Consider the following 24,346-nt stretch of genomic DNA (forward strand, 5'->3'; position numbering starts at 1 on the left):
GGCGGAGGTTCTGCGCCACCTGTCCTCACTGAACGCCAGGAAAGCCTCAGGACCGGATGGGGTGTCCCCAGCCTGCCTGAAAACCTGCTCACGGCAGCTGGCCCCCATCCTCACTTCCATATACTCCAAGTCCCTGAGAGATGGCAAGGTACCTGCATGCTTTAAAAAGTCCACCATTATCCCTGTCCCAAAAAAACAAGGAGTCTCAGACCTTAACAATTTCAGACCTGTGGCCCTCACATCTGTTGCTATGAAAACCTTTGAGAAAGTGATCCTATCCCTCCTTAAGAACTCCACACTGCACTGTCTGGATCCGTTCCAATTTGCATACAGGTCAAATAGGTCCACCGACGACGCTATCAATATATGCCTGGAGTACATCACCGGCCACTTGGACAGCCCGGACTCATATGCCAGGATGCTCCTCCTCGACTTTAGTTCGGCTTTCAACACCATCTGTCCTCGTATACTGCATGACAACCTAGAGGAACTCGGTGTCCACCCCTCCGTCCGCTGCTGGATCACGGACTCCCTTACAGACAGGTCCCAAGTAGTTAAGCTGGGCGACATCTCGTCCAGGCCAAGGATTACCAACACTGGAGCCCCTCAGGGATGTGTTTTGTCACCCTTCCTGTTCTCGCTCTATACCAACAACTGTACGTCTAATGATAATTCTGTTAAGGTTATCAAATTTGCCGACGATACCACCATTGTTGGCCTCGGAAGCAAGGGAAATGAACAGGGCTACCGAGACGAGGTGGACAGAATCTGCCACTGGTGTGGAGCAAACAAGCTGGTGCTCAATACCACCAAAACTGTGGAGATGGTCATTGACTTCAGGAGGCAGAGGACGACCCCCCGCCCAATTCTCATCGACGGGACTGAAGTTGAAATCGTTTCCAGCGTTCGACTACTGGGCACAACCATATCCGATGACCTGAGCTGGAAGAACAACACCATCACAACCCAAAAGAAGGCCCAGCAAAGACTCTTCTTCCTGCGCCAACTAAAGAAGTTTGGTATGGCCCAAGAACTCCTCAAATCCTTCTACTCCGCCACCATAGAGTCAGTCCTTTGCACCTCGATACTCGTATGGTACGCTGGTGCCACCGCCAGCGACAGATACAAAATTCAGAGGGTCATCAGATCAGCAGAGAAAATAATTGGGAAACCCCTCCCCCCTCTGGAGCTCATCCACAACTCTAGGTTGTGCTCTAGAGCAGCAAAGATTGCCAATGACCCATCACACCCAGGCCATTGCTTCTTCCGACGGCTCCCATCGGGTCGGAGGTTCCGGGCCATCCCCACCAAGACATCTAGGCACAGAGACACTTTCTTCCCCGCAGCGGTGAGGCTATTGAACGCCCTATAAAGCCCAAGGTGCCCCCCTCACACTTGTACTTAGCCGCCACCACCCATGACCCATGAGTGTTTACGGTACTGGATTCTTCTGAGTACGTTGTGCCGCTTCTTGCTGTGATACTGCCTGTTTTTCCTTGCATTGTATATTTCTGCTGTAATGTAATGTTGTGCACTGTTCTTACGTTATGTCTCTACTGTAACTTATTTTTGTGAGCTGCCCTGTGATGCTAAAACCAATTCCGGGCATGACCCAGTCATGCTTGGCGAAATAAACGATTCTGATTCTGATTCTGAATCGAAATCTCGAAGAACAATCCATCTGGGGTGTTGCAGTGTTAGGTTGCATAAGAGATCTACAAGTTCCTTAAGGAAGGCTGAGTCCTTTCCTGGTGGGTGGTAGGTCAGCAATATGTTTATGTTTTTCTGAACTGGAAGTTGCGCCCCAAAGCATTCAAATGAGTTAGTTGGTCCTACAGTAAATGGTCTGATTTTCAAAGCCGGTCTAAAGCAAAGTGCAACCCCTCCACCCCTGCGTTCTATCCTGTTGCATTGTATCAAGGAATAGTTTATTGGCACGGAAACCTCCAGGGTGGGGCCCCCTGGTTCAGAAAGCCAGGTTTCAGTCAGGAAGGTCAGATCAGAAGACTTTATTAGATCATGTATGGTCACTGTTTTGTTGTTTATCGATATGACATTACAGAGAACAGCCTTGATGGGGCTACCCTGGGAGCTGGGGTCTGTGATGGAGGACTCCATGAGGGATCAGACTCTCTTCTGGATTGTGCTAAAACTTTTAAAGTTGTTGCCTGGGTGTAATCTGTAGATTTTGTCACTGAATTTTTTGGTTCTGCGGTAAAGAGCATCTTTTTCCATGTCCTCAAGACCCTCTTTTAGTCTTTCTGAGGACTCCAACAAACTTTAGCAGAATTATTGTTGATTTGTCAATTGGATAAATATTTTTTACTTGGTATACAGCGAGAAGTGTCTCTGCTGAATATTGATGTTTACACATTAGAATGGACAAAAGAGACAGCTCAGGGCTCCTGCTAAGATAGGCCCTGTTTAGAGTGAAGGTGTGAAGCTTTTCAGCTCCAGCTTTGGTAGACAAGACAAGACAAGACAAATAACATTTATATCGCGCTTTTCTCCTGCAGAGATCAAAGCGGCTATGTAGACTACATTGCCCTTATGCTGGGAATACATGACTCGAATCTGAGCCATTTATATGGCTCGATAGATAATTTCCGACATGTCTGATCTCCCGCCTGATCGTTTCGCCGCTCGATTCCGCATTGAGCATAATGGAAAAAAGATAAGAAAACTAGCAGAAGATAAGAGAATCGCCTCCGGAAACGAGCGGGGAATCAATCGAGCGGGAGAATCGAGCAGCAAAATCGAGCCGTGTATGCCCAGCATCACACAGAACTATATGGATGGACAGCATGGATTTGAAAACAGTCCCTTGTTTAGGAATTTGAAGATAATAAATATAACAAATGTTGAAAAATATAGTCTATTGAGCATACAGTAGATGCTGTAGATAATCAATGAAAGTTACTCACAGGATAGAGAAAGGGCGTGTGCAAAGAGGCTGAAAGTCTTTAAAGTCTCAGGTCAATTTCAAGGAAGGTGTGTGCAGCAATGGGTGAGTCTATGGAAGATCCAATCCATCTTAAATCTCTGCCATCCCAAGTAATCCAAATGTTCTGAAGGGTTGTGGGTGTTGCTGGAGAAGTGATGAATTAGAATCCTCTGAAATTTGGGTCCAGTCTCTCCATTAAGAGGTTTAACAGAGCAGAAATGAGATGTAAGGTCTGGAGCAGCCTTAAGGCTCATACACACGTCGGATTTTTTTAAACGACGGGTCGTTTGGACGTCCCGTCGATCAGTCGTCCGGACATCAAATCGGGCGAGTGTAGCGCTTTCCCCACAGCAATGCTGTGGTGTTCTCCAATAAATCCCCTCTTTTAGCCTTTCAGCTTCCTCATCCATTATCTGCTGTCACCATGGTATTGCCAAGCAACCGTGCGACACCCACCTCTCCTGCATACAGCTTATGGTGGTGCTTGATGCGCGAACACCGCTCTCCCACCTGCCACCAGGGGAGAGCTGGTAGCTTCGCTGTGGGGAAAGCACTACTGCTTCCTTCCAACCCATGGGACATCCGGATGGTCCCCCTGGATCCTAAGGCTGACTGCCTCCCCTGGAGGTGTCCACTGCACCGCCATACTGAGAGCTGGTCCCTGGCTTTTCAAAGGGACAGAAGTGTACACAGACTGTATCTCACCGACAGCCATCTGAATCCAGGTGAGACCTGTCTTGGACAGGAAAACATGCTTTGTTCCTATTGTTTTTAGAGCGCTCTCTTTCTTTTCTGCACAGTGGATTTCTTGAGCTGCCTAAAACCTGGTTGCCTGATCGCACCTGAGGCCCTATTCATACTTACAAAGCACAAAACGCCGGCGATTTTTGCCAGCGTTTTACAGGAGTGATTTTTCTGCGATTTCACATGGAAAAATCGCTGAACACTGTCGCGATTTTGCCGCGATTGCGTTTAGCGCTTCTATAGTACTGAAACGCGATCGCCGGGAAATCGCCTGAAAATGGTGCAGGCGAGGCATTTGCGTTTTTGCACGTTTTTGGGTGATTTGCGGTGATTAGTGCAAATCGCCCAAGTAAGGACGGGCCAATAGGGTTTCATTACGCTAGCGCTTTTAAAAAGCGCTAGCGTTTGAGCATTTTGCCGAAATTACGGCAAAACGCTCTAGTGTGAATGGGCCCTCAAAGAGGGTTATCCAGACTCCCATTTAGAGACTACTATCTTTTCTCCTGTCACTGCACATAAGGATGTTAACATTATCATCTGTATCCTGGACTCTGCAACAACTGACTGCCCTTGCACCAGTACAGTAATGATTAGCATATATGCTGATCACAATGCCAAACCAGCTGTTCATATCTGAAGTTTAATGTATAGTTAGTATAGTTGCCCCCACTATAGTTATCTAGTATAGTTGCCTCAGTATAGATAGCATAGTTGCTGCAGTTTAAGTAGTATTAGTTGCCCCCAGTATAGTTAGCTAGTATGGTTGCCCCAGTAGAGATAGTATAGTTGCCCCCACTATAGTTATCTAGTATAGTTGCCTCAGTATAGATAGCATAGTTGCTGCAGTTTAAGTAGTATTAGTTGCCCCCAGTATAGTTAGCTAGTATGGTTGCCCCAGTAGAGATAGTATAGTTGCCCCACTATAGTTATCTAGTATAGTTGCCTGATTGCCTCAGTATAGATAGCATAGTTGCTGCAGTTTAAGTAGTATTAGTTGCCCCCAGTATAGTTAGCTAGTATGGTTGCCCCAGTAGAGATAGTATAGTTGCCCCCAGTGCCTGCTCCCCCCCCCCCCATTATCTTGTTATGAGCTGGTGGCCACTTCCTCCATTAGGGTCTCCGTCAGCCCCCTTTTCTCCATGTGTGGTGTCATACGTCGCTCACAGCAGCGCATCCTGCAGCTACTGTGAAGAGGCAGGAAGCAGGACAGCGGTTCTCCTGGTAATAACATAACCATAACAAGGTAACACGAGTGGCAGTCATGGTGGGGGGGGGGGAGTGGGCGGAATGCCGCCCCAGGGCCCATGTCGCCTGAAGCAAATGTGTCACTTAGTGTCATGGGCCAACCGCCCCTGGATCCACTGTGTGGTTAGAATGAGGCCCTCTCTGATCAGATTCTGCCGGGAGAAGGACCGATTGTTTTACTACATGGAGCGACAATCTATAAGTGTATCTCAAACATACCACAGCAAAATTTCAAGCATACCACAGCAGGGGCCACACAGCAGGCAGGTGGGGAGAACAAACCAGACCCATACCTCCCAACTTTTTGAGATGAGAAAGTGGGATAGTTAAGCCATTCCGCTTCCACACCCCTGATCACGCCCCCAACACACCCCTAGTCACGCCCCCATCACACCCCTGATCACACCCCTAGTCACGCCCCCATCACACCCCTGATCACGCCCCCATCACACCCCTAGTCACGTATACCTTAAAGTTTCCTAAGAAAAATATGTTGTTTTATAATTCAAAACCACACTGGTCCTTTCTATCCTGGTTCATTTTCCTTCATATTAACATTTTGAAAATGGTAATATATCATTTTAAAGGATGGGAATAAAGTTTAGAGTCAAACACATTTCTTAGTAGAGAAATATAAATATATATTTACTTACATAGAAAGAGGGAAAAAGTCCTGAAAGAGGGATAAATGAGGAGGAAAGAGGGACAGGGCTCCCTAAGAGGGACTGTTCCTCCAAAAGAAGGACCATTGGGAGCTATGCAGACCCCATTTGAGTTAAACTGTCACTCTCTGCTGGATAGGACAAAATCCAGGTAAAACCTCCACTCAGGGTGGTAAAAACACACACACAAAAAAACTTACACAAGTTTCGCAGGTGTCAAAATGAATATATGAGACATGAACTGTACTTCTTATGTGGGAAAAAAAAATCAAGAATGATGTTTGATTTTCAGCGTTAATGTTGCTTATGACTCTTTATGAGATTTTGTTCTGGATATTTGCCTGACGAAGCAGGAACCTAGTCCTGAAAACCACGTTTCATTCCAAGAGCGTTGCTTTCTGGAATATTAAAGCTATAATTATCTCTCATTGTTGAGTGTTTTCCCTGAGAGGAGGCAAGTTCATATCTTCCGCCTCTTTTTAAAGTGTTTTTCAAGATTAAATTTCATTTTTGAACGTCTGAAACTTATGACTACCTTTAGATACCAGAGTGCAGGTGATTCCACAAACCGAGGCTGTAGTTTGCCTACTTACCACAAGAGAGCGACATTACCCCTCCAATGTGAAACGCACAATCAGGAAGTAATAAAGCCACAGAAAGGAAGCGCATAATGAGAAGTTGCAGGAAGTGGAGAGGAGACGTTGTTGGAAGAGGTAATAGTGTGATTCTTGTTCTATATTGAGCAGAGCAGAGGTCGGGGTGGACATAGTTTATTACAGAGGAGGTCATAGTATACCTGTCACTATCCTGATCATCCCCATTAGTGCAATACAAGAGACTTTTATATAACTGCTGTGACCAGTTTTCTAGTTGGCCTCCTACCTGTGACATAGATTATGGCTGCATCTCACCTACCTAGTAATAATTCAGTTTAATGACATCGCAAATACAAGACTGTGTCGATCCAGTATCGCCATGTCCCCCCAGCATTGCCATTGTCCCCCAGTATGTAATGTCCACCCCAGTAATGCCATTTCTTTCCCAGTATAGCCATGTCCACACTCCAGTACTGCTCCCTTCCCTCACCTCCATGCAGAGTAGTAAAAGGAAGGATTTACATTGGTTTATAGGTAGCTGTCACAGTGTGCTCCAGGCCTCTGCTCCCATTATCCTCTCTGCCTCTTCTCTCCTCATATCCTCATCCATCTACCACTACCAGCACTGCTGTAACAGTGGGGGGTGGATGTGAGGAGAGAAGGCCAGCTGGAGAGGAGGCAAACAGGTGGGCAGGACTGCAGCACACTGTGAGTATAGTGCACAGGTAGCTGTATACTACCTTATTATGCTTTCCTGCAATACTCTGCATCAGCGCTGCGTAATATGTTGGCGCTTTATAAATAAATAAAATGCCTTACCACAGTATAACCATGGCCCCCTGTGTCCCCCAGCATTGCCATTACCCTTCAGTATGTAATGTCCCCCCACCTCAGTAATAACATTTATTTTCCAGTATAGCCACTGAAACTGTACAATAGATTATCCTCTCCTTATTATCTATCAAAAGGCAGCAGCATCTTGTACAGGTTACATGACACCATCATTGAGGATGGATGAGGACCAGAGTCACATGACCGAGAGGATGTTCAACCTCACCCTGGAAATCATCTATCTGCTGACTGGAGAGGTGGGGGGTCAAGATGACATCAGTCTTATCTATAATAATAAAACTCAGAGGATTGGTAAAATTAAGAGCATTCTGGGAGATCTTGTGACATTATTGTTGGTCTTTCTACACAGAGTTTTCCTCCAGTGAAGTCTGGTAATTATGTCACCATCACGGTGCCCATACCTCCCTCCCTGATATCTGAGAGACATTACAAGCAGAAGATTTTGGAAATCACCAGGAAGATGATAAAGCTGCTGACAGGAGAGGTGAGCGTTGCTGGGAATTATGGGACATTATCCAGTAACAGCAAGGGCTGTGTCTGGGTGGTGACTGTATCTCTGTGTGTGTGTCTCAGGTTCCTAAAAGGTGTCAAGATGTCACTGTCTGTTTCCCCATGGAGGAGGGGCAGTATTTAGAGGGACACAAGGACCTCTATAAGGACTCCATGATGGAAAATCAGCTGCCCCTCATATTGCCGGGTAAGATGAATCTTTTCTTACATTTCTTATGAAGGAGAGGACAGTACAGTACAGGGGGGTGCACCTAGATTCCCCCATCATCTGATAGAGACAATGTATTCAATCAGTGTGTGTATTTCTTACAGGGGGATTCAGTACCAGAGGCCCTCCAGAGAGACATACAGGTCCTATTTATTCCCAGGATTGTCCACAAGAAGATCACACCATCCCCCACCATTATCAGGTAGGGGGGACTTGGGGTCCCCAGAGACCCCAAACTGTGACACATTTCTTTCCTTTTGCATATGCTGTTTTTTGTGTTCATATTTTAAATTATCTCTCACTTTGTGCACTTAGGGTGGAGAACTTATACATGGAAGTGCTGTGGTTAAAGAGAACGTAGAGCTGTATGTGAGGAGTGATCAGCAGACTATGGAGGAGGGTGACATGCTGATGACCATAAAAAAGGAAGAAGAAGAGACATATGCGAGGAGTGATCAGCAGTCTATAGAGAAGGGTGACATGATGAGGACTAGTAAGGAGGAAGAAGTGACAAATTCGAGGAGAGATCATCAGTCTTTGGCAGAGAGTTACATAATAGGAACAATTAAGGAGGAAGAAGAAGAGACATATGTGAGAAATGATCAGCAGTCTATCAAGGAGGGTAACATGATGAGGATAATTAAAGTAGAAGAAGATGAGACATATGTGAGGAGTGATCAGCAGTCTATGGAGGAGAGTGACCTGATGAGGACAAGTAAAGAGGAAGAAGAGATATATGTGAGGAGTGATCAGCAGTCTATGGAGGAGGGTGACATGATGAGGACAAGTAAAGAGGAAGAAGAAGAGACGCATGTGAGGAGTGATCAGCAGACTATGGAGGAGGATGACAAGATGAGGACAAGTAAAGAGGAAGAAGAGACGTATGTGAGGAGTGATCAGCAGTCTATGGAGGAGGGAGACATGATGAGGACAATTAAAGAAGAAAAAGTGGAAGAGACGTATGTGAGGAGTGATCAGCAATCTATGGAGGAAATTAACTTGATGGGGACAAGCAAAGAGGAAGAAGAGACATATGTGAGGAGTGATCAGCAGTCTATGGAGGAGAGTGACCTGATGAGGACAAGTAAAGAGGAAGAAGAGATATATGTGAGAGGTTATCAGCAGTCTATGGAGGGGGATGACATGATGAGGACTAGTAAAGAGGAAGACACTGTTACAGAGGGCAGAACAGGTGAGTAATCTGCTCTAAACATAGAGTAAATGTATCTGTACTGTTACCTACTTACCACAAGATGCCAAGATACTGTTAGGACTGTCACTGCTCACAGACTGGCCATATTAGGGGTTATGCTATGTACTCATGTTAGATTTTTGCCATCTAAACAAACTATCATTCATGATTGTATGAGGCAGGGCTGTGGAGTCGGTACAAAAATCCACTGACTCCGACTCCTCAGTTTAGGATTCCACCGGTCCGACTCCTTGACTCAGACTCTTCTAACTTGCATATTACAATCTTGTTGATTGAAAGTATGTAACATGAAATTCATCTCTTAACTGCCAACGCTTAAGAATTTTTAAAGACAACTGATGTGAGAAGGATATGGAGACTGCCATATTTATTCCCTTTAGTCATAGACTAAAACTAGTCCTTGGTAAGAGTACTTGTAAAGGGTACAGACCAGAACAAAGAACATCTATCAGGCCCTAGGCAATGTGACTGTGGGTACATGTAAGACTGATGTGCAGGTACTCTGCAGGGGAATGAGGATATGTTTCCTCTATTACACATTCTTCATGCACAATCTGAGCCAGGTTTATGGGTGATGGACAGCACCACTGTGTTCAATGTGCACAACATTCTCAGTGGATTCACTGCAGCTCTGTGGGAAGTGCATATTTAGAGTATAGTACTACTGTGTAACAAAGTAAACATGGGACAGATGAAATTAAAGTTTTATACATACCTGGGGCTTCCTCCAGCCCCCTTCAGGCTAGCTAATCAGTCTCTCGCTGTCCTCCTCCGCCACCTGGATCTTCTGCTATGAGTCCAGGTACTTGAGCCAGTCTGGCATAGTGCGCATGCACACACTCCACCGGTGGGAGCATACTACACCTGCGCAGCACTATTGCGCAGGTGCATAATGCTCCTGGCTGTAGGAGCGGCATGTGGCCGGACTGCGCTGACTGGCTGAATTACCAGGAGTAGCAGAAGATCCAGATGGTGGAGGTGGACAGCGAGGGACTGATTAGCCTGAAGGGGGGCTGGAAGAAGCCCCAGGTATGTATAAAACTTTTCTTTTCATCCGTCGCAGGTGCCATTTAATTCGTAGTCACCAAACCAAATTTTAACAACATATCAAATTATTTGATTTCATGAGTAAAGAGAGTGCATACATTTGCATAAATCAGCATCAACGCAGAATTATTTCCATCTCATTGACCATCTCTATTAGTGACACAGCTACACATCAGGCTTTATACTTACAGCATAGATGTTATTTAGTATATATAAGAGATTCCTGTGTACACATCATATATACAGTCACAATCAGATATGTATATCTGACTTTAAAAATTCGGGGACTGCTTTATTGAAGCAGCACAAGTAACTAATTTTGATTGGTTTATTTCATTTTTGTGGAGTAAGCACAGCTATTACTGTATGTATAAATTATTTATGATGACTATTATCTGAGAAATAGTACATTTGATCATATTTTCTATTTTAATTACAGTTTAAATTCATTAGGAGTCGGAGTTGGTGTAATTTCCCCCGACTCCGACTCCACAGCCCTGGTATGTGGTAACAGCTTATTAACAATAACAGTGCAGAAATCATGATGGCTTTGGAGTGCCCTGTTCTGTTCTGTGGAGAGGGGAGGTGGTGGATGAGTAAGAAGCATCCCGCTACATCTCACAGTACAGATACAATGCTGATCAGACAAGGACTTTCTAACTCTAAAAGTGACTACAGTATATTGTCACAATAAATCATTGATTACTTCAACCAATAAAAATCTATGGCATGTGAATTAATCTAGTTCCACTTACCTGTAACAAGCTGAGAATGGTTACTGTAGGCTACTTTATACAGGATGGCCACAGTAGAGGTGACTTAAGGCCCATACCCAAGCCGGATTTCCATGAAGGACGGGTCGTTCTGGCGTCAAATCAGGCGTGTGTACAGTCTGTCGTTCGGCTGATAAGAGCGGACTTGAGTGGCTCTATACTGGCTGAAAGGCAGTTGCTAGTGTGCCAGTGAGTAGGGAGGTTGGTTGGTATCTTACTGTTTTGGCAGTTAAAGGAGAACGGTAGTGAGAGGGATATGGAGGCTGCCATATTTACTTCCTTTTAAGCAATACTAATTTCCTGGCAGCCTCCACATCCCTCTCACTACAGTTATCCTTTAAACTGGCCTTTAAACTGGCGTTCAGGAAATGCTTTTGAAAACAAGGAAAACCCTGAGGAGATGGACTAGTCCAAAATCTGTTGGTTCTGCAAAGTATTTCTTTCTGCTGGAGTAGTCCTTTACCCTCCCTGGTGGTCTATTAGAAACCGCCAGGGGGCAGCGCAGCACTATTTTTTAATTATTTTTTTTTAAAAATCATGTAGCGAGCCTAGGGCTCGCTACATGATAGCCATTGTACAGCGGTATCCCCCTGCCCGCTACGATCGCCTCTGGCGATCTTTCATCAGGAAATCCCGTTCAAAGAACGGGATTTCCTGAAGGGCCATGGCGACGGGGCGGAATGACGTCACCGACAACATGGACGTTGTGACGTCTAAGGGAGTCCCGATCCACCCCTCAGCGCTGCCTGGCACTGATTGGCCAGCGAACAGGGTCTGGGGGGGGGGGCGGAACGGCGAGGTGATTGAGCGCAGAACGGCGGCGATCGGAATGCACACGCAGCTAGCAAAGTGCTAGCTGCGTGTTGCAAAAAAAAAAGTGAGCAAATCGGCCCAGCTGGGCCTGAGAAATCCTCCTGCATGGCATAGCCCGAGCTTAGCTCGGGCTTACCGCCAAGAAGGTTAAGGGTGGATACAATGTATTACCGCAGGAGGCAATGTATGGCAAATTCTATATCTGCATTTAAAGGGAGCTTAGATGCTTTCCTTGCATTGAAGGGCATCCATGGCTATAATCACTAAGTAATACCTGGCAGTGTTGATCCAGGGATTTATCTGACTGCCATCTGGAGTGAGGTAGGAATCTTTTTACCATTTTAAGGCTAATTGGCCCAGACCTTGTAAGGGTTCTCCTCTGGATCAGCTGGGATGTGTGAGGGGTGCACGCTAGTGTTGGTCTTTATTTGTCAACAAAGCAAACTGTGTAGCTATGTAAGGTGGGAGGTGTCTGGGGTTTTCCCTTCCTGAAGAGTCACCAATATTCCTGCAGTATGATCTGTGAAACCTTCTGGTTCTGATGCCTCCCCACTCCAGTAATGTAACTAATGCCCCCCTGGAGGGGGGGGGGGGGTGGGGATTTGCAGAGACATAGAGGCCTCTGTACTCAGACGGCTACATGCCAAATCACAAAAGCAGTGCAGCCTTCTAATGCTGTTGCGGCCTCCCGCATACAGGGGGTGCAGGCAAGGCAATAAAGCATACCTGATTGGTTTTAAATGAAATAGTTGGTAGTGTTCATAGATGAGTATGGAAGCTAATGGCCCTGTCACTTCCTCTCTTGTACTGCAGAAGGCAGTCATATCCTTTATACGCGGAGACACCAGCTGCATGTGCATTTCCTGTGAGTAGGCGTGACTTCATGAGCCGCAAATGGCCAGTAACAGGAGCTGCTTGTGTATGAAGGAAAGAAGACATGCATGAGTCATTCCTGTTACTGGAACTTGTGGACGCGCAGTCACAATCTGCTCATTCACATCCGCTTCCTGTATACAGGATTCATAACTGCTGCACCAACCCAGAAGGGGAAGCAGCGAGAGCAGTAATACCTTCCACACAACTCTATGGACATCACTTATTTATTAAAGGATAAGCAAGGGGATCAATTAAATCCATCTTTACTTACCTGGTGCTTCTTCCAGCCCCTAGAGGTCATTTGTGTCCCTTGCCGCAGCTCCAGGGCCCACTGGCAGCCTCTAAGGATCGCTGACCCTGATGGGCCGGCACATTCTGCTCATGCGCGCCCATTTCATGTGAGTGTACTGCGCCTGTGCCTCCTGGTGAGGTGGGCACGCTCTCACGTGGGGCAGACACACACCCGTGCATGTGCAGAAGATGTCAACCCATCAGGGGTATGCAATCCGTCAGAGCGTACGCAGGCGCAGTATGCTTCGGGTGACGTGGGTGCGTTCTTGCGCAGGGCGGACGCACGTCTGCGCATGTGCAAAGACGTGGACCCATTAGTGGTTGGCAATCCTGAGCCTGCCAGCGGGATCCTGGAGAAGCCTGGTGCTGTGGGGAGGGACACACATGACTTCTAGGGGCTGAAAGAAGCCCCAGTAAGTAAAGATAGATTTTATTGCGTGCCTCACATATCCTTTAACGAAAATTGAGTCATATCAAGTAGGGCTGAACGGTTCGGCGGTTTTAAACCGAAACCGCGATTGCTGCAAAGACGATCTAGGGATCGTCAGTACCTGCGGTTTCCAGGCGCTCGGCGCCTGCTGTGCTGGTCCGTGTGGCTCCGCCTGCCACTGCATCACATACGTGTGAAGACACGTGATTGGCTGAATCTGTGGATGGAGCCGGAGCGGTGGAGCGCTGCTGAATGGGTCCACCCCCCGCCGCCCTCATAAGCGATGTGCGTCTCCACACGTCACCACACTGTAGTCACTGCCGGCGCCCTCATACATGCCCTGCGCAGCTCCAGTGTCCACTCCACACACAGTTGTGTTAATTCACCGTGCCAGGCAAGCGACACCTTACCACCACTAGGCTCCGCCCCCCACCACCCTCATACACTACAGGACAGGGTCAGTCAGTCCAGAGTGTTCAGCCGGCCCCCTGCCAGCAACATCACAGACCGACCCCACCTCCTTACACTATCTCATTGGCCGTGCAATGAACAATGAATAATCACTGCACGGCCACTCGCATTTATTAAGATAAATGGTGGGACCGGGGTAGAGCACAAGGAGGGGGAACAAAACGTGAACTGAAAAAAATCGTGAATCGAATCAAAATCGCGATTTTGGATAGAAATCGCTCAATTCAATTTCTTCCTAAAATCGTTCAGGCCTAATATCAGGTTTGCTTTAAAAAGGTGGACTGTAGTATTACTCTACCTCACAGCTACTGTTTTATAAAGTCACAATTAGGGATGAGTGAAAATGTTCCAATGTTTCTAATGGACTACAGTAAAACAAAACAGGCTGCATGTAGCATTACTGCATAACGTGTGTATTAACAGAGGCAGTGAAGCCTACGTTTGACTGTGTGCTTCACTGTATGTGGTGTGACTTTTTTGTTCTGTTACGTTCCTGTTTTTACAGGGAACATAATGCAATGCCCACTGTGATCAAAGCCTAACAATATAAACTCTGAATAGCTGTCATATATGTCACTAAATTGCCTTATCTTATAATACAGATTGACTGACACATAAACTGAAAAAATGAGCTCAGACATGGCGAACCTCTCCCAACCAGATACTAATTAATGCGTCATTATATTATTACCCAATAAACATCCCTTCCTTTGGATAAGCCACTCACAAACTCTCCCCCAATCATATCCAAGCCTGTGTCTTATGGCAGCCAATCACATTGTACAAATTATCATGGCTGCCATTTTGGTTTTATTATGATGTCATATTTCACACATGCCCAGAGTATAACAACCAAACATTCATACTGGCGATTTGCGGGCGTTATCCGCAGATTTCAGAATCGCCGGCGATCGCGAGCACTTTGAAAAGCCCTGGGTTATTAAAGCGATTCACGATTTGCTTTGATTGGAAGGAGCTGAGACTTGTGTGTCTGTACCAGCAGTGACTGCTGTGTGATGGGAAGGAGCTGAGACTTGTGTGTCTGTACCAGCAATGACTACTGTGTGATTGGAAGGAGCTGAGACTTGTGTGTCTGTACCAGCAGTGACTGCTGTGTAATGGGAAGGAGCTGAGACTTGTGTGTCTGTACCAGCAGTGACTACTGTGTGATTGGAAGGAGCTGAGACTTGTGTGTCTGTACCAGCAGTGACTGCTATGTGATGGGAAGGAGCTGAGACTTGTGTGTCTGTACCAGCAGTGACTACTGTGTGATGGGAAGGAGCTGAGACTTGTGTGTCTGTACCAGCAGTGACTGCTGTGTGATTAGAAGGAGCTGAGACTTGTGTGTCTGTACTAGGGATGCTCATTCGGATTCAGAAATTCCGATCGGAAATTGCATTCCGCATCGGAATGCAGAAATTGGTAATGCAAGGCGGATTTCCGCCGGAAATCGTGGAAATTCCACCCGACTTTAACATCGATTTTCTCAAAAACTATAAGGTCTTTTTGAAAACTTTTTTTGCATCTAGTTCACAAGATTCGGTTTAATAAACCCTGAAAATGTGGGTGTTTCTAGGACTTAAGGGGGCTTTGCTATTAACCGCTAAAGACGGCGGATTTTTACTGTAATGTAAAATGCAGAAAATCTGCATCTGCCTATTTTCTGCATGTTACATTACAGTAAAAATCTGCCGACTTTAACAGTTAATAGCAAAGCCCACTGTAAATTTTCAGGGTTTATTAAACTTAATCTTCTGAACAAGATGCAAAAAAAAGTTTTCAAAAAGATCTTCTAGTTTTTGAGAAAATCGATGTTAAAGTCGGGCGGAATTTCCGCGATTTCCGGCGGAAATCCCGCCTTGGAATGCGGATATTGGTAGCGGAAAGCGGAATCGGTAATCGGTACATGACAGAATGCGGATTTACCGCGGAATCGGAAATTGGCATTCCGACCATCCCTAGTCTGTACCAGCAGTGACTGCTGTGTGATGGGAAGGAGCTGAGACTTGTGTGTCTGTACCAGCAGTGATTGCTGTGTAATGGGAAGGAGCTGAGACTTGTGTGTCTGTACCAGCAGTGACTGCTGTGTAATGGGAAGGAGCTTAGACTTGTGTGTCTGTACCAGCAGTGACTGCTGTGTAATAGGAAGGAGCTGAGACTTGTGTGTGTACCAGCAGTGACTGCTATGTGATGGGAAGGAGCTGAGACTTGTGTGTCTGTACCTGCAGTGACTGCTGTGTAATAGGAAGGAGCTGAGACTTGTGTGTCTGTACCTGCAGTGACTGCTGTGTGATGGGAAGGAGCTGAGACTTGTGTGTCTGTACCTGCAGTGACTGCTGTGTAATAGGAAGGAGCTGAGACTTGTGTGTCTGTACCTGCAGTGACTGCTGTGTGATGGGAAGGAGCTGAGACTTGTGTGTCTGTACCTGCAGTGACTGCTGTGTAATGGGAAGGAGCTGAGACTTATGTGTCTGTACCAGCAGTGACTGCTGTGTGATGGGAAGGAGCATAGACTTGTGTGTCTGTACCAGCAGTGACTGCTATGTGATGGGAAGGAGCTGAGACTTGTGTGTCTGTACCAGCAGTGACTGCTATGTGATGGGAAGGAGCATAGGCTTGTGTGTGTACCAGCAGTGACTACTGTGTGATGGGAAGGAGCTGAGACTTGTGTGTGTGTGTGTACCAGCAGTGACTACTGTGTGATGGGAAGGAGCTGAGACTTGTGTGTCTGTACCAGCAGTGACTGCTGTGTAATGGGAAGGAGCTGAGACTTGTGTGTCTGTAGCAGCAGTGACTACTGTGTGATGGGAAGGAGCATAGACTTGTGTGTCTGTACCAGCAGTGACTGCTGTGTAATGGGAAGGAGCTGAGACTTGTGTGTGTGTGTACCAGCAGTGACTACCGTGTGATTGGAAGGAGCTGAGACGTGTGTGTGTACCAGCAGTGACTGCTGTGTAATGGGAAGGAGCTGAGACTTGTGTGTCTGTACCAGCAGTGACTGCTGTGTAATGGGAAGGAGCTGAGACGTGTGTGTCTGTACCAGCAGTGACTGCTGTGTAATGGGAAGGAGCTGAGACTTGTGTGTCTGTACCAGCAGTGACTGCTGTGTAATGGGAAGGAGCTGAGACGTGTGTGTCTGTACCAGCAGTGACTGCTGTGTAATGGGAAGGAGCTGAGACTTGTGTGTCTGTACCAGCAGTGACTGCTGTGTGATGGGAAGGAGCTGAGACTTGTGTGTCTGTACCAGCAGTGACTGCTGTGTAATGGGAAGGAGCTGAGACTTGTGTGTCTGTAGCAGCAGTGACTACTGTGTGATGGGAAGGAGCATAGACTTGTGTGTCTGTACCAGCAGTGACTGCTGTGTAATGGGAAGGAGCTGAGACTTGTGTGTGTGTGTACCAGCAGTGACTACCGTGTGATTGGAAGGAGCTGAGACGTGTGTGTGTACCAGCAGTGACTGCCGTGTGATGGGAAGGAGCTGAGACTTGTGTGTCTGTACCAGCAGTGATTGCTGTGTAATAGGAAGGAGCTGAGACTTGTGTGTCTGTACCAGCAGTGACTGCTATGTGATGGGAAGGAGCTGAGACTTGTGTGTCTGTACCTGCAGTGACTGCTGTGTGATGGGAAGGAGCTGAGACTTGTGTGTCTGTACCAGCAGTGACTGCTGTGTAATGGGAAGGAGCTGAGACGTGTGTGTCTGTACCAGCAGTGACTGCTGTGTAATGGGAAGGAGCTGAGACTTGTGTGTCTGTACCAGCAGTGACTGCTATGTGATGGGAAGGAGCTGAGACTTGTGTGTCTGTACCAGCAGTGACTGCTGTGTAATGGGAAGGAGCTGAGACTTGTGTGTCTGTACCAGCAGTGACTGCTGTGTAATGGGAAGGAGCTGAGACTTGTGTGTCTGTACCAGCAGTGACTGCTGTGTAATGGGAAGGAGCTGAGACTTGTGTGTCTGTACCAGCAGTGACTGCTGTGTAATGGGAAGGAGCTGAGACTTGTGTGTCTGTACCAGCAGTGACTGCTGTGTGATGGGAAGGAGCTGAGACTTGTGTGTCTGTAGCAGCAGTGACTGCTGTGTGATGGGAAGGAGCATAGACTTGTGTGTCTGTACCAGCAGTGACTGCTGTGTAATGGGAAGGAGCTGAGACTTGTGTGTCTGTACCAGCTGACTGCTGTGTAATGGGAAGGAGCTGAGACTTGTGTGTGTGTGTGTACCAGCAGTGACTGCTGTGTGATGGGAAGGAGCTGAGACTTGTGTGTGTGTACCAGCAGTGACTACTGTGTGATGGGAAGGAGCTGAGACTTGTGTGTGTGTACCAGCAGTGACTACTGTGTGATGGGAAGGAGCATAGACTTGTGTGTCTGTACCAGCTGACTGCTGTGTAATGGGAAGGAGCTGAGACTTGTGTGTGTGTGTGTGTACCAGCAGTGACTGCTGTGTGATGGGAAGGAGCTGAGACTTGTGTGTCTGTACCAGCAGTGACTGCTGTGTGATGGGAAGGAGCTGAGACTTGTGTGTCTGTACCAGCAGTGACTGCTGTGTAATGGGAAGGAGCTGAGACTTGTGTGTCTGTACCAGCAGTGACTGCTGTGTGATGGAAAGGAGCTGAGACTTGTGTGTCTGTACCAGCAGTGACTGCTATGTGATGGGAAGGAGCATAGGCTTGTGTGTCTGTACCAGCAGTGACTGCTGTGTGATGGGAAGGAGCTGAGACTTGTGTGTCTGTACCAGCAGTGACTGCTGTGTAATGAGAAGGAGCATAGACTTGTGTGTCTGTACCAGCAGTGACTGCTGTGTAATGGGAAGGAGCTGAGACTTGTGTGTCTGTACCAGCAGTGACTGCTGTGTAATGGGAAGGAGCTGAGACTTGTGTGTCTGTACCAGCAGTGACTGCTGTGTAATAGGAAGGAGCATAGACTTGTGTGTCTGTAGCAGCAGTGACTGCTGTGTAATGGGAAGGAGCTGAGACTTGTGTGTCTGTACCAGCAGTGACTGCTGTGTAATGGGAAGGAGCTGTGACTTGTGTGTCTGTACCAGCAGTGACTGCTGTGTGATGGGAAGGAGCTGAGACTTGTGTGTCTGTACCAGCAGTGACTGCTGTGTGATGGAAAGGAGCTGAGACTTGTGTGTCTGTACCAGCAGTGACTGCTGTGTAATGGGAAGGAGCTGAGACTTGTGTGTCTGTACCAGCAGTGACTGCTGTGTGATGGGAAGGAGCTGAGACTTGTGTGTCTGTACCAGCAGTGACTGCTATGTGATGGGAAGGAGCTGAGACTTGTGTGTCTGTACCAGCAGTGACTGCTGTGTGATTGGAAGGAGCTGAGACTTGTGTGTCTGTACCAGCAGTGACTGCTGTGTGATTAGAAGGAGCTGAGACTTGTGTGTCTACTCTGTACCAGCAGTGACTGCTGTGTGATTAGAAGGAGCTGAGACTTGTGTGTCTACTCTGTACCAGCAGTGACTGCTGTGTAATGGGAAGGAGCTGAGACTTGTGTGTCTGTACCAGCAGTGATTGCTGTGTAATAGGAAGGAGCATAGACTTGTGTGTCTGTACCAGCAGTGACTACTGTGTGATGGGAAGGAGCTGAGACTTGTGTGTCTGTACCAGCAGTGACTGCTGTGTGATGGGAAGGAGCTGAGACTTGTGTGTCTGTACCAGCAGTGACTGCTGTGTGATGGGAAGGAGCTGAGACTTGTGTGTCTGTACCTGCAGTGATTGCTGTGTAATAGGAAGGAGCTGAGACTTGTGTGTCTGTACCAGCAGTGACTACTGTGTGATGGGAAGGAGCTGAGACTTGTGTGTCTGTACCAGCAGTGACTGCTATGTGAGGGGAAGGAGCATAGACTTGTGTGTCTGTACCAGCAGTGATTGCTATGTGATGGGAAGGAGCATAGACTTGTGTGTCTGTACCAGCAGTGACTGCTGTGTGATGGGAAGGAGCTGAGACTTGTGTGTCTACTCTGTACCAGCAGTGACTGCTGTGTAATGGGAAGGAGCTGAGACTTGTGTGTCTGTACCAGCAGTGACTGCTGTGTAATGGGAAGGAGCTGAGACTTGTGTGTCTGTACCAGCAGTGACTGCTGTGTGATGGGAAGGAGCTGAGACTTGTGTGTCTGTACCAGCAGTGACTGCTGTGTGATGGGAAGGAGCTGAGACATGTGTGTCTGTACCAGCAGTGACTGCTGTGTAATGGGAAGGAGCTGAGACTTGTGTGTCTGTACCAGCAGTGACTGCTGTGTGATGGGAAGGAGCTGAGACTTGTGTGTCTGTACCAGCAGTGACTGCTGTGTAATGGGAAGGAGCTGAGACTTGTGTGTCTGTACCTGCAGTGACTGCTGTGTAATAGGAAGGAGCTGAGACTTGTGTGTCTGTACCAGCAGTGACTGCTGTGTGATGGGAAGGAGCTGAGACTTGTGTGTCTGTACCAGCAGTGACTGCTGTGTAATGGGAAGGAGCTGAGACTTGTGTGTCTGTACCAGCAGTTATTGCTATGTGATGGGAAGGAGCATAGACTTGTGTGTCTGTACCAGCAGTGACTGCTGTGTAATGGGAAGGAGCTGAGACTTGTGTGTCTGTACCAGCAGTGACTGCTGTGTAATGGGAAGGAGCTGAGACTTGTGTGTCTGTACCAGCAGTGACTGCTGTGTAATAGGAAGGAGCTGAGACTTGTGTGTCTGTACCAGCAGTGACTGCTGTGTGATGGGAAAGAGCTGAGACTTGTGTGTCTGTACCAGCAGTTACTGCTATGTGATGGGAAGGAGCTGAGACTTGTGTGTCTGTACCAGCAGTGACTGCTGTGTAATGGGAAGGAGCTGAGACTTGTGTGTCTGTACCAGCAGTGACTGCTGTGTGATGGGAAGGAGCTGAGACTTGTGTGTCTGTACCAGCAGTGACTGCTGTGTGATGGGAAGGAGCTGAGACATGTGTGTCTGTACCAGCAGTGACTGCTATGTGATGGGAAGGAGCTGAGACTTGTGTGTCTGTACCAGCAGTGACTGCTGTGTGATGGGAAGGAGCTGAGACTTGTGTGTCTGTACCAGCAATGACTGCTGTGTAATGGGAAGGAGCTGAGACTTGTGTGTCTGTACCAGCTGTGACTGCTATGTGATGGGAAGGAGCTGAGACTTGTGTGTCTGTACCAGCAGTGACTGCTATGTGATGGGAAGGAGCATAGGCTTGTGTGTCTGTACCAGCAGTGACTGCTATGTGATGGGAAGGAGCATAGGCTTGTGTGTCTGTACCAGCAGTGACTGCTATGTGATGGGAAGGAGCTGAGACTTGTGTGTCTGTACCAGCAGTGATTGCTATGTGATGGGAAGGAGCATAGACTTGTGTGTCTGTACCAGCAGTGACTGCTGTGTAATGGGAAGGAGCTGAGACTTGTGTGTCTGTACCAGCAGTGACTACTGTGTAATAGGAAGGAGCTGAGACTTGTGTGTCTGTACCAGCAGTGACTACTATGTGATGGGAAGGAGCTGAGACTTGTGTGTCTGTACCAGCAGTGACTGCTGTGTGATGGGAAGGAGCTGAGACTTGTGTGTCTGTACCTGCAGTGACTGCTGTGTGATGGGAAGGAGCTGAGACTTGTGTGTCTGTACCAGCAGTTACTGCTATGTGATGGGAAGGAGCTGAGACTTGTGTGTCTGTACCAGCAGTGACTGCTGTGTGATGGGAAGGAGCTGAGACTTGTGTGTCTGTACCAGCAGTGACTGCTGTGTGATGGGAAGGAGCTGAGACTTGTGTGTCTGTACCAGCAGTGACTGCTGTGTGATGGGAAGGAGCTGAGACTTGTGTGTCTGTACCAGCAGTGACTGCTGTGTGATGGGAAGGAGCTGAGACATGTGTGTCTGTACCAGCAGTGACTGCTATGTGATGGGAAGGAGCTGAGACTTGTGTGTCTGTACCAGCAGTGACTGCTGTGTGATGGGAAGGAGCTGAGACATGTGTGTCTGTACCAGCAGTGACTGCTGTGTAATGGGAAGGAGCATAGGCTTGTGTGTCTGTACCAGCAGTGACTACTGTGTGATGGGAAGGAGCTGAGACTTGTGTGTCTGTACCTGCAGTGACTGCTGTGTGATGGGAAGGAGCTGAGACTTGTGTGTCTGTACCAGCAGTTACTGCTATGTGATGGGAAGGAGCTGAGACTTGTGTGTCTGTACCAGCAGTGACTGCTGTGTGATGGGAAGGAGCTGAGACTTGTGTGTCTGTACCAGCAGTGACTGCTGTGTGATGGGAAGGAGCTGAGACATGTGTGTCTGTACCAGCAGTGACTGCTATGTGATGGGAAGGAGCTGAGACTTGTGTGTCTGTACCAGCAGTGACTGCTGTGTGATGGGAAGGAGCTGAGACTTGTGTGTCTGTACCAGCAGTGACTGCTGTGTGATGGGAAGGAGCTGAGACTTGTGTGTCTGTACCAGCAGTGACTGCTGTGTGATGGGAAGGAGCTGAGACTTGTGTGTCTGTACCAGCAGTGACTGCTGTGTGATGGGAAGGAGCTGAGACTTGTGTGTCTGTACCTGCAGTGACTGCTGTGTGATGGGAAGAAGCTGAGACGTGTGTGTCTGTACCTGCAGTGACTGCTGTGTAATGGGAAGGAGCATAGACTTGTGTGTCTGTACCAGCAGTGACTGCTGTGTAATGGGAAGGAGCTGAGACTTGTGTGTCTGTACCAGCAGTGACTGCTGTGTGATGGGAAGGAGCTGAGACTTGTGTGTCTGTACCAGCAGTGACTGCTGTGTAATGGGAAGGAGCATAGACTTGTGTGTCTGTACCAGCAGTGACTGCTGTGTAATGGGAAGGAGCTGAGACTTGTGTGTCTGTACCAGCAGTGACTGCTGTGTGATGGGAAGGAGCTGAGACTTGTGTGTCTGTACCAGCAGTGACTGCTGTGTGATGGGAAGGAGCTGAGACTTGTGTGTCTGTACCAGCAGTGACTGCTGTGTGATGGGAAGGAGCTGAGACTTGTGTGTTTGTACCAGCTGTGACTGCTGTGTGATGGGATGGAGCTGAGACTTGTGTGTCTGTACCAGCAGTGACTGCTGTGTGATGGGAAGGAGCTGAGACTTGTGTGTCTGTACCAGCAGTGACTGCTGTGTGATGGGAAGGAGCTGAGACTTGTGTGTCTGTACCAGCAGTGACTGCTGTGTGATGGGAAGGAGCTGAGACTTGTGTGTCTGTACCAGCAGTGACTGCTGTGTGATGGGAAGGAGCTGAGACTTGTGTGTCTGTACCAGCAGTGACTGCTGTGTAATAGGAAGGAGCATAGGCTTGTGTGTCTGTACCAACAGTGACTGCTGTGTGATGGGAAGGAGCTGAGACTTGTGTGTCTGTACCAGCAGTGACTGCTGTGTAATGGGAAGGAGCTGAGACTTGTGTGTCTGTACCAGCAGTGGCTACTGTGTGATGGGAAGGAGCTGAGACTTGTGTGTCTGTACCAGCAGTGACTGCTGTGTGATGGGAAGGAGCTGAGACTTGTGTGTCTGTACCTGCAGTGACTGCTGTGTAATAGGAAGGAGCTGAGACTTGTGTGTCTGTACCAGCAGTGACTGCTGTGTAATGGGAAGGAGCATAGACTTGTGTGTCTGTACCAGCAGTGACTGCTATGTGATGGGAAGGAGCATAGACTTGTGTGTCTGTACCAGCAGTGACTGCTGTGTGATGGGAAGGAGCTGAGACTTGTGTGTCTGTACCAGCAGTGACTGCTGTGTAATGGGAAGGAGCTGAGACTTGTGTGTCTGTACCAGCAGTGACTGCTGTGTGATGGGAAGGAGCTGAGACTTGTGTGTCTGTACCAGCAGTGACTGCTGTGTAATGGGAAGGAGCATAGACTTGTGTGTCTGTACCTGCAGTGATTGCTATGTGATGGGAAGGAGCATAGACTTGTGTGTCTGTACCAGCAGTGACTGCTGTGTGATGGGAAGGAGCTGAGACTTGTGTGTCTGTACCAGCAGTGACTGCTGTGTAATGGGAAGGAGCTGAGACTTGTGTGTCTGTACCAGCAGTGACTGCTGTGTGATGGGAAGGAGCTGAGACTTGTGTGTCTGTACCAGCAGTGACTGCTGTGTAATGGGAAGGAGCATAGACTTGTGTGTCTGTACCAGCAGTGACTGCTGTGTGATGGGAAGGAGCTGAGACTTGTATGTCTGTACCAGCAGTGACTGCTGTGTGATGGGAAGGAGCTGAGACTTGTGTGTCTGTACCAGCAGTGACTGCTGTGTAATGGGAAGGAGCTGAGACTTGTGTGTCTGTACCAGCAGTGACTGCTGTGTAATGGGAAGGAGCATAGACTTGTGTGTCTGTACCAGCAGTGACTGCTGTGTAATGGGAAGGAGCTGAGACTTGTGTGTCTGTACCAGCAGTGACTGCTGTGTGATGGGAAGGAGCTGAGACTTGTATGTCTGTACCAGCAGTGACTGCTGTGTGATGGGAAGGAGCTGAGACTTGTGTGTCTGTACCAGCAGTGACTGCTGTGTAATAGGAAGGAGCATAGGCTTGTGTGTCTGTACCAGCAGTGACTGCTGTGTAATAGGAAGGAGCATAGGCTTGTGTGTCTGTACCAACAGTGACTGCTGTGTGATGGGAAGGAGCTGAGACTTGTGTGTCTGTACCAGCAGTGACTGCTGTGTAATGGGAAGGAGCTGAGACTTGTGTGTCTGTACCAGCAGTGATT

General features: G+C 47.8%; 2 protein-coding genes across 2 annotated transcripts in view; one reads left to right on the forward strand and one right to left on the reverse strand.

The window, feature by feature from the left end:
* LOC137537038 (zinc finger protein Xfin-like) overlaps positions 1 to 24,346 on the reverse strand; it is a 525,741-nt gene that overhangs the window by 293,213 nt on the left and 208,182 nt on the right. The gene's annotated exons all lie outside the window — the stretch shown is intronic.
* LOC137535136 (trichohyalin-like) lies at positions 6,231 to 10,537 on the forward strand. Its single transcript, XM_068256952.1, has 7 exons — positions 6,231 to 6,308; positions 7,160 to 7,279; positions 7,393 to 7,527; positions 7,617 to 7,740; positions 7,866 to 7,963; positions 8,077 to 8,953; positions 10,461 to 10,537. Exons 2-7 carry the CDS (start codon positions 7,184 to 7,186, stop codon positions 10,463 to 10,465), a joined length of 1,335 nt encoding a protein of 444 aa, XP_068113053.1. The 5' UTR covers positions 6,231 to 6,308; positions 7,160 to 7,183; the 3' UTR covers positions 10,466 to 10,537.

This window comes from Hyperolius riggenbachi, chromosome 10 (assembly GCF_040937935.1).
Source record: "Hyperolius riggenbachi isolate aHypRig1 chromosome 10, aHypRig1.pri, whole genome shotgun sequence".
In the NCBI taxonomy this organism is placed as follows: Eukaryota; Metazoa; Chordata; class Amphibia; order Anura; family Hyperoliidae; genus Hyperolius; species Hyperolius riggenbachi.

What these genes read in the sequence shown, in the direction of transcription:
- LOC137535136 (XM_068256952.1), top strand. Translation starts at nt 7,184, where the DNA reads ATGACACCATCATTGAGGATGGATGAGGACCAGAGTCACATGACCGAG. An exon ending in TAAAGCTGCTGACAGGAGAG is followed by an intron (nt 7,528 to 7,616) that starts GTGAGCGTTGCT and finishes TGTGTGTCTCAG; the next exon opens with GTTCCTAAAAGGTGTCAAGA. An exon ending in GCTGCCCCTCATATTGCCGG is followed by an intron (nt 7,741 to 7,865) that starts GTAAGATGAATC and finishes TATTTCTTACAG; the next exon opens with GGGGATTCAGTACCAGAGGC.